General features: G+C 52.8%; 1 protein-coding gene across 1 annotated transcript; it reads right to left on the reverse strand.

Moving 5' to 3' along the window:
• Positions 1-629: 629 nt before the first annotated feature.
• DDIT4 (DNA damage inducible transcript 4) lies at positions 630-2809 on the reverse strand. The gene is made up of 3 exons (XM_057737577.1): positions 2668-2809; positions 2264-2522; positions 630-1991 (listed from the first exon to the last, which is right to left on the reverse strand). The coding sequence occupies exons 2-3, from the start codon at positions 2460-2462 to the stop codon at positions 1498-1500; spliced, it is 693 nt and encodes a 230-aa protein (XP_057593560.1). The 5' UTR covers positions 2463-2522; positions 2668-2809; the 3' UTR covers positions 630-1497.
• Between the last annotated feature and the right edge of the window lie 7471 nt (positions 2810-10280).

Consider the following 10280-nt stretch of genomic DNA (forward strand, 5'->3'; position numbering starts at 1 on the left):
TCATGAAGACAGGCCTGCAGTCCCTTAGCTCTCGAAGGCCCTCACCACACCTCCTGCGTGTGTTGTGTTTTGCTCCTGCCTGGCAGGTCATGCCCCCCTGAGCCCTAGGTTCTTTGTCTAGTCAGAGGCTTGAACCCAGTAAGTCTTTGTCAAACTCCATGTCTTAGTGCTCCTGCTCCCTGGCCTTTTCATATCCAGAGATAAAATGTGTAACTTCCATGACTGCAGAACAAATAGAACTGTGCCTTTTTTCACAAAGAAAAGTCTCTTGCAGTCCTTTAAGTGCCTGTAAGGACCTTGGGCTCAGGATCCCTTTGTACCAGGCCCTTCTAACCCAGGGCAGTCAGGTGAGCCCTTTCTACTGAGACTCTGGCTCTTGTGAGAGGTCTGACTCACTCCTCATCTTCCAGGGCTTTCCAGTGTTTTCCCTTGGTAGCCTCAGCCAGAAGAGCCAAGGGAGCCAGGGTTCTGACACAGATGGCACTCAGTCTACATACCTCCATTACCAGGCTGGCAGGCAGCCCCAGAAAGGGTCAGAGAAACACACAGCTGCACCAGTCTGATGAAACCCACCTTTTCCAGCACCCATCCACCTCCCTTTTATTTCATGGCACTGATGACAGACAACCGTTTTAACAAACATTTTTTTTTTTTATTAGAAAAGTAAAAAATATTGCATAGGTCTTAATACTTGAACATCAAGTGTATTCATGAACAGCGAGTATCTTCATGTAAACAGTTCTAGATGGAAGACCCAGATGGTACTCCTCTGGGGGAGGGGTTCCAGCCCCCACCCCAATCAGCCCCATCCCCTCACAGCTCAACCCTTCAGTACACATCTGGGGATGGGCCACGCGCAGCTCCCAGGTGTATTTTTTCTTCAAGTGTCAAAGATCCCCAAGTGATCCCAACACCCACCCCATCCTACTCTTACATTCATGCGTCTGTAAGATAGCTGCCTAGAACAGGTCAGTAGTGAAGCTCTGATCAAAAAAAAAAAGATACAAAACCAAAGAACAAACATTTGGCCCCTTCAGACCATGAGATACACAAACCACCTCGATGACCTCCCCCCTCCCACCAGGGCTGGCTACCATGAGCTCACATCCCTTGAAGAGGCCAGTGCAGCCCAGCTGCTCTCCTGGCTCTGCCACACCACTGTTGTCTTAACTGTCAGTAACAATAAAAATAATAAGGTACATGCTACATACACATCCAGCCAGAAGCCTGGTTGGCCCCTAAGCCTCTGTTTCATGCTACAGTACTGAGGGGTGGCGTGTGTGCCCCAACTGGGAGCCACCTGCACACACCTCAGTGAGCTTCCTAGGGAAACACCGTGTCCCCCACTGCCCCCCACATCGACCTTCCTCCCTTCATGGGGCTGTTGTCAGTTTTCTAATGACAAGCATCAGTCCCTCACCTTCTGCTTGTCAATGTCCACCCCAAAAGTTCAACTGTCTCTGCCATGGGAGCAGTATCAGCCCCCCAGGCCCAAGTTCAACACTCCTCAATGAGCAGCTGCTCCGAGCTGTACAGCTTCTTCTTGATTACTCGGAAGCCTGTGCTCAGCGTCAGGGACTGGCTGAAGCCAGGGACGAAGGGAGAGTTGGCGGAGCTAAACAACCCCTGGATTTTGGGCCAGAGGCGTGAGTCCAGGCGCAGCACGAGGGTCAGCTGGAAGGTGGGCACCAGGCTGGGGTCAAGGGCCAGTTGCCCCACGCTGTGGCAGCTCTTGCCCTGTTCTACGCAGACATCCAGCAGCGCCCCCCGCAGGCCGCACGGCTCGCTGTAGGCCAGGCGCAGTAGTTCTTTGCCCACCTGGCTCACCAGCTGGCCGGGCATGAGCAGGCGCGCAGGACGCCGCGAGCCCAGCCGTGCCTGGGCCAGGCTCTCCTGCAGCAGCTGCATCAGGTTGGCACACAGGTGCTCATCCTCGGGATCGCTGAGCAGCTCGAAGTCAGGGAGGGAAACCCCATCCAGGTATGCAGAGTCTGCAAGGAAAGGCACGTAGGGGAGGGGGTAAGAGCAGCTCCGAACGGGGAGGTGCTGTTTCGCTAAAAAACCAGCACTCCTCCCCACTCCGTGCCTCAGTTTCCGCCCCACACTCGTACCCTATACTTCAATCCCCCTCCTCTGCCCGCCCCCTTCAACAATCCGGATCCTGATGGGATAGGAGACCAAGGTGGCTTTGACTCCTTCCAGAGCGGTGCTTTCTCACCTCCCCGGCTTCTCTAGTCGCGTCCGGCTCCCGCCCACGGCTTACCTTCCTCCGGCCCAAAGCCACTGTTGCTGCTGTCCAGGGACTCGCAGTCCGAGCTCTCCAGGCTCGCGCAGCGGCCCAGTCCCTCTTCTCGGGCCGCCGACCCCCAGGCCGAGCGCTGCGGCTGATCTGGAGTGGGAGTTCGGGACAAGGACGAGGACGAAGAGGAGGACGACGAGAAGCGATCCCAAAGGCTAGGCATGGTGAGGACGGACGCCAGGACGTCTGCAGATGAGCTCAGGGTGCTGGAGCACAGAAGACGCTGTAAGACAAGAGCCGCACGGACCGGGCGTCAGTCTGGGGTCTGGACCAGACTGAGAGCTCTAGGACCACCCCCCCGCCCCCACCCCGCCACGGCCGAGGCCTCTCCACGCAGCGATCAGCACACGTACAGAAGGGACACTCACCAGCTACTGAGGTCAGCGAGAACTGCTGGGACAAGTGCGTACTGCCGCTTGAATGAGTGCGCGAACTGGTGCCAACCCCCGAGCTCTGCCCAGACCTGTCCCCGCTCCCAACCCGCACCTCCCCCTCGGCCTGCCGCGGTCCCTAGCACCAGCGCCGAGAGGCCTATAAGGACTAGCGCAGGGAGGCCACACCCCTTCTGCGCCGCGGCCCAATGCAGGCCCGGGAGTGTGGCCCACCTCCGCCAATGGACTCCGGGCGCACGTTCGCAACGTTCTCTCCTGCCCGGTGACAGCCGCCTGGCCCCGCCCCCGTCGGGCCCCAGAACGCTCCGGGCCGAACCCCCGAGCCGCGGCCACGCCCCCTTTCTGGAAGGGATCCGCGGCGGCTGCAGCTGCCAAGGTCCCCGAGGGCGCTCGCGGCAGGGGAGGATCAAGGAAGGACTTGTTTATTATAGGGTCGTATTGCTGGGGGAGGGGAAGGCCGCGACCGCGCGGGGGAAGAGGCAGGGGGCCCTGCGGGGGGCTGCAGGCAGGGAAGACGGCTGCTCCCAGCGTCTGAGAGCCTGCGAACTATGGGCTCAATTGGGGGCACGGGTGGATGTCCGTGGGGGAGCAGACGTTAATCCCGCCGGCTCTCGCGCACGTACCCCACGCTAACCCTGCTTTACGAAGTGTCGGGATATGGGGGTGGGGTCCAAAGACTGGGCAGCTCCGGGCACTGTGATCCCTCTTCCTGGCGGCCCCGCCTGCACGTCTGCTTGTTACTCTACAGCCCCAGGGGCTGGATTAATGGGGGGGAGGGGGTGTCCGTGCCCCAGATGTGAGCCTGGTCTCCAAACCGTGTCCGCTCCCACCCTCCAGCTGCTTCCAAGGAGAGGGTTTGGGAAACGTGATTAAAGGAGTATGGATGGGCCCCTGTTCCTAGCGCCTGGTTCTGCAGCTGGGAAAAGGGACCTATATCAGAGGAACCCGCCGGCCCTACGGACAGACTGCTGTGCCGCTGTGCCTCCTCCGCCCGCTGCGGCCGAGAAGCCCCGGGCGTCCGCCGGGTCCTACCGCCCCTCTTCCAAAACGCTTTGTGTAAAAGACCCGGAGAGTTGCACCAGGACAGAGGACCTAGATCTCCGGAAAAGCCCCGGAGTGCAATCGCCATCCCCTGTTTCGTCATTCAGGCGGGGCCACAGAAAATGTGACCCGATGGCGGTGCTCGAAGACTTTGCTGACAGATTGCTGACGGTGGGAAGAGGTTCGGACGGATTCGACCTTTATTTATTTAAAGATTTATCAATCTGGGACACATGATCCTGATGGAAGAGAGAACCAAACTTACATCAGACGCTCCGTCCCGGGGCGGGCCAGAGCCTAACCAGATCAAACTGGCGGGCCTCGCCTCGGGGCAGACTTGTGCGTGACGGAAGACACTTGCAGCCTGAGGAGTAGGGCCGCTGCCATCCACACCCCCCTGCCCCCCCGCCCCATTAAAAAAAAAAAAAAAAAAAGGCTGACCCGTGGGCCTTCCTGGCAAACCAAGACTTAGAACTGTAAACGACCAGAAGTCAAATCCTGCACCCCATCCCCTTTTTCCAGATGGGAGAACCATCACTGGAGACATTTATGGATGAAAAACAAATTAAACGACTTAGATAAGGAGATATCTTAAAGACTGCTGCAGAATAGAATAGTCTCTTAGCTGCCGGGGCTTTCAAGACCTGGACACTGGCCCTTTCTTCCTATCCTCCAAGCTCCAGCCTCTTGCTGGGAGCCTTAAAGACACCAGGTCATGGCAGTTAGGTGAAGTGCTTGGAAGACTGATGGTCATTGACATCCTCTTGAAATCACCCTTTCCTGAGGTGGGAGGGAAAGAGTTGGGATGACCTGTATGGATGTGTCTTTCTATCACTTAGGACTGAAGATCAGGGAATTAATCCAAGACCATTCACTCCTCCCAGGCTGACTGTGTTGGGCACATCTGAGACAGCAGGAGATAGGGTGTTTTTCTTCTCTCTCTCTCTCTCTCTCCCCCTCTACCCTCCCCTCCCCTGCATGAAAAAAATACCAGAAAAATGTGGAACACTAATCTAAGAAAAATAGAGGTTTTTAAGTAGAGGTTTCATAAACAAAAGAATCCAGAGCCATTTTGGAAAGGTCAGTTTACCAGGAATCTTTCATTCATTCAATAGCCATCAGGGAAGCAGTGTGCTAAGCACCTTTTTTCATTCGCTGTCTCATTCTGTTAATAAAACAGCTTTTTATAATTGGGAAGGGCTACGTTAATTGGCACTGGGTAATTTTCTTTTCAGAAGAAATCCCTTAATGTTGTTGTCTCATTGTTTTCAAAAAAAGCACAGGCAGTCTTAACTCTGGTGGTTTTTCCCGTAGTAGGAGGGAGTGGGCTATAGGGTAAACAACCACCTTTTTCGAGGCCTGGCTGCAGGGGGTTGAGGGTGGAGGGTTAAATGGCTTCCCCACTGAAACTCTTCACCCCTGTGAAGGAGAGGGCAAAGCCCCATACCATTGTCTGTCAGGAGAACCTTTGGATCTAGAAGGGGAGTTTCCTAACTGTTAGCCCTTCTGAGGAGCCAGGGTGAAGGGTCTTAATTCATGGAAAGACATTGTTACCATCTCACACACCTGTCTCTGCATTGAAGCAGATGGGATGAGGAGGGACCCCAAACGGTGGTACTCAGCAGGGAGGAGGCAGCTTCATCTCCTGACCTCTGAGCCTGGCCTCTTCAGAGCCTTCAAAGATCCTATGAACCCTGAATTTGATGTGTTCCTCTCCACTTCGGGCTTAGGCTGGCTGCAGGTCAGGCTTGCCTGGACATGCTCCCACCAGCAGCCTTGGAGACCCAGCTCTGGCATCCCTTCCTCCAGGAAGCCTTCCCCAGCACCCAATCCAATTCACCATCCCTTAGGTGCCCCTCCTCAGATTTCCTCACACCCCATGCACATCTCTGTTAATAACTGTTTCCACTTCAGTTTTCTGGCTGGACTATGAGCTTCTTGAGGGTGATGTTCTACTCTTCTTAACTTCCAGCACGTAGAGGCTCAGTGAATATTCCTTGGAGGAATAAATGAATGAAAGGATAAAGCAAGAAGGTAGATTTTCCCAGAACTGCAGACCTGTTATACACCTGGACTCTCAGGATCTGGGTGGCCTTTGGGATGAGCCTTCAGAAGAACTACATGCTACCTTTCTATCCCCTTTCTGACAGGTGCTACTAAGAGCACTGGATCCATCTGAATATTTCCCTTCCTCCTCAGCTCAGGTCTGGGAGTGGGGCTACTAAGAGCACTGGATCCATCTGAATATTTCCCTTCCTCCTCAGCTCAGGTCTGGGAGTGGGGCTTCTAAGGCAACCTAATTCTTCCTGTTGGAATATAGTTGGCAACCCCAGGAAGCTGGGGATAGAGATGCATTGTGCACAGGGCTGACTTGTAGTAAATCTTTTAAAGCAATTAGTACTTTCTCTTTGAATGCCTTAAAATACTTAATTTTTTTTTAGGGAGATGAAGTTCACATACACAATTAACCTTTACAAAAGTGAACAAGTCAGTGGCATTCAGTGCATCCACAATGTTGTGCACCCACCACTCTGTCTCTTCCAAAACATCTTTATCATCCCAAAGGAGACCCGGAACTCACCAAGCACTCACTCTCCTCAAAATACTTTTGAAGTTAATATTCCCTTGTTGGTGGGAGTAGGGATGCCCCTTTGCACAACTCCAGAGGGCACAATTACCATTTGAGTCTGTGCATTTACATGTGTCTTCTGGGGAAAGCACTCCTAATGTAGACACAACGTGCAACTGGGATCTACATCAAGACGACCCTGATGGGGAGATGGCTGAACTCCCAGCAGGAGTGGGCTAGTGTCACGTCCCTGGTGACTCAGGCCTCCGGAGTTGCTAACTGGGCCCCACATCCCAGTCTCTGTGCCAGAAAGCCCTGCCCGTGCAGACGCTCTGCCTCTTCCCAGGCTCTGCTCTCTTCCTGTAGGACCCACAGCAGCCTGCAATTTAAAGTCAATGAGCAGTCACTCCTGGCCACATGCCCCTCCTTGTTCTGGCTGTTTCTGTCCTGCGCATCGGTTCCCAGGACCTTCGCTTGGCAAGTTGCCCCAGTCGGGTTTGGGGAGTTAAACCAGATCGTGGGGTGGGGGTGCGATTCTGGGAACCCCAGAATTCAGGATGGGAACCCCTGAAGGCCAGCAAGTGTGCCTGCGCGGCTCTGCTTGGGGCGCCTCCACAAACCCTTTGGAAACATGTCTTTGAGGGGAGTGGAGGCGGCAGGAGGAGCCCGGGTGGTGGGGAGAGGGTGGAGTGGTGGTGAGAGGTGGGGACAATGAAGCCAGCAAAAGTGTTCCCGGGACTTCTGTGGCTTTTTTACTTGAAAAACAACAAACAACTCAGTCAAAATAGCAAGATTATAAGTGCACCTGGTTTACTAGGAGGGCTGTGAAAAGTTGTTGACAGCCAAGCGCTTCAGTAGGATTTCGACTGTGCTGGTGGAGGGAAAATTAAAAATTCAGTGGGGAATCTTTTTGCAAATGAAGCTACTTTTTGAAATGGAAATACTAACATTACATTGTATTGTGCAGCCTTTCAAAGAAGCTTTTGAATTGTATTATCTACTTACACCCAGAGGAATGACTATAATGCCATTCTACAGACAAGCAAATGGAGGCCCCAAGTGAGTGTCCTGTAATCCTTGCATCAGCTAGTAGCTTTCAAACCTGATTGATAATTAGAATCTTCTGTGGAGCTTGTAAACCATAGATTCCCACCTCCCCAACCCCCATTCTGATTTGGTAGGTCTGGATGGGGCCCTTTTGTACAAAGCTCTCCGGGCAGTCCTGATACTCATCTTTAGTTGTGATATCTGCAGACTGACGTCTCAGGAAGAAAGGTAGGTCCTGGAGAGAACGCTGGGTTGGCTCCCCAGCCTCTTTGTGGGTTGGGAGTGGGGTTCGGGGCGGTTGAGATGGCAAACAGCTGTGGAGACTAGGCCCACAAGTGGTGATGGTGAGCTCACAGACAGCCAGTTCTGCTGGGCTCCCAGGTTTCACAAGAAGTCATTTCCTCTGGGGACAGGGCAAAGCGCAGAGGGTACCCCACAAAGTGCTGGCTTGTTAAACCACTATGACAAAGGTGGAGCTAGGAGGGTAGCCTGAGGATCCTGCCAGAACTCAGTTTACCCCTGCAGTGGTGAAAGGCACGACAGCCTACCAGACCTTCACTGCTCCCCCACCACATCTCCCACGCAGTCAGAGTTGTCCTAGGGACCCAGACTCCAGGGTATTGTCTCTTTTCTCACTAACACATTGGACTGACTCTCAGGAAGGGATCCGATCTGTGGGGTCAGCTTTTGGTCAGCTTCCCAGAATCCTTCTCCCATCCTAGCTTCTGAACTCTCATGAGGAAAAAAGCTTACTTTGGTGAAGTAGAAGGAGGGTGAGGCAACACACCTCTAACACCCCTCCCCAGTTCATACCCAAAGCCTAGGCTAAATGGCTTTCTGAGGCAAGCGCAAGCCCTGTGAGGGGACAGGAGTCAGCTGACCTGAGTTCAGGCTATTTGGCTGCTAAGGATGAATAGGGTTCTGGGCTGTGGCCCGAAGCAGCTCCTAGGAAGCATAACTTGTCTTTGCAATCCAGTATTTTCATTACAAATTATTATTTTATCTTATTATTTTTTTACAAATAATGCAATCTTGCATTCTATTTTATATTTTATCTGTGTATGGGAATTTGTGTTAATTTTAGTAGCAAACTTTAAAATGACTGAAGTTAATCTTCCCTGCCCCCTCAAAACTCTTTTTAACAAAAAGATACACTGCGTTTATCCTGTGACTTCATATACTGTTGGGGTTTTCATACCCCAGTTTTGAAAACCCAGAACTAGAGAATCTCAAAGGTCTCTTCAACCTCCACAAAGATGATAACAAGATAAAAAAGATTTAAGTTCTATAGAGCGCCTTTTCTAAAACTCCCAGGCCTGGCCTGTAGGGTGGTGGACCATCTGGAGGAGGTCTGCCAGAGAAGGTAGAAACAGACGTCCCAGTTCCAGCCCTTTCAGTGTTCTTGCTTTTTGAGGGTTTCCAATTGCCATATATCAAAGGGGGGAGGCGGGCTCAGGATGGGCTTTGTTCATCAAGCGGGGGTGGGGGGAGTGGGGGGGGGGGTGGAGTGGGAGTGGGGGTGGGGGATGTCAAGGATGGTGAGAAGCTGTTACAGTGGGGAGAGCCTGAATCTAGGCTTGCCGCCTGCCTGGGCAGCAAAATGAGCTCACTTCCCCCCTCCCTCCAGAGAAGAGAGACCAGTAGGGCTGGCCAGCCTCTGGGTACCCTAAGGGGCTGGGGTGAGTAGCGCTGGATTAATACTCAGCAGAGAGAGAAGTCAGCCCTCTCACTGTCAGGATTCTTCGGTCAGTGGAATGAAACTTGAAATCTTTGACTGTTAGGGCCCGTAGGCCCTGGGAGAGCACCTCTTCCAGCAACCCCCTCCCCCACTTTATGGATAAGGAACCAGGCTGGAGAGGAGGGAGCCTTATGAGGTACCCATAGGCCTCATTCAATCTTTAGGAACTTTCTTTTCCCAGGCTTGCAACCCCTTCCTCGCCGCCCTGCTGCCAAGTCTCTAACTTCACTCAGAAGTGCGGTTTTTATCTCCAGTGGCCTTAGTAGCCAAAGGCTTGGGAAACTGGTCTATGCAAAAGGCAGCCACCCAGGGTCTGCGTCCTGGGCCTTTGTCTGGAACTCCTCGGCTGCAGGTAATGGCAGCTGCCAGTTCCACCTGGCAACTTTGCCACCTCCTCACAAAGATCTTTGACCTTTCTGGAACTCTTTATGGTTTTAAAAACACTCTTATACCTTTAGTATTTTCATAACTGTCAATAAAAACAACTTATATTTGCATAGTGTAGATAGGACAAGCCTCCTCAGTGTCATTTTATAGGTAAGAAAACAGGTTCGGATAGGTGTAGGGACTTGCCTAAGGTCACACAGCCAGTCAGCAGGCTGTAGCCGTGATTCTAGATCTAGGCTCACTTCCTTGATTCCAAGCCCCTAACACTCCTGGTTGTGAGCCAAAGGGGACTGTATGGCTGGGAAGGGGGGCAGTGCACGTTGGGGAGCAGTGGTGTAGAACAGGTGGAGTGAACACCTGGAGTCGGTATGGAGTTGTTGACAAAAAACTTTCTCTGCTGGTTTGGTTCTTTTTTATCTGATGAAGCTCTTCCTCCCCCTGCAGAATTCAGTAGGGCCCAGCAGTGCTGACTCAATGGCAAAACACACTGACACCCATGGCGTCCCCTTCAGCTAGACAACCTCAAGCCCAGAAGTGACAGTGATTCTGTCACATCCTCCCTCCAGGTAATCCTCCCTGAGAGCTCTGGTCTTTAGGAAGGCCCATCTGGGAGGTGGTGCTCCAAAGAGGTGCCTCTCCCCCGCCCCCAACTGTTCCGTTTGTAACCCACAAAGGACAGACTTGGCGCAGGAATCCAGAAGCCACGGCTGAATCTTTTTGTACTTACAAATCAAACACAGAGAAACAAAAAAATCCATATTTCTAGATTGTGCTCCGGGGAGAGGTGCACACAAGAGCTGAATTGAC

This window comes from Hippopotamus amphibius, chromosome 5 (genome assembly GCF_030028045.1).
Source record: "Hippopotamus amphibius kiboko isolate mHipAmp2 chromosome 5, mHipAmp2.hap2, whole genome shotgun sequence".
In the NCBI taxonomy this organism is placed as follows: domain Eukaryota; kingdom Metazoa; phylum Chordata; class Mammalia; order Artiodactyla; family Hippopotamidae; genus Hippopotamus; species Hippopotamus amphibius.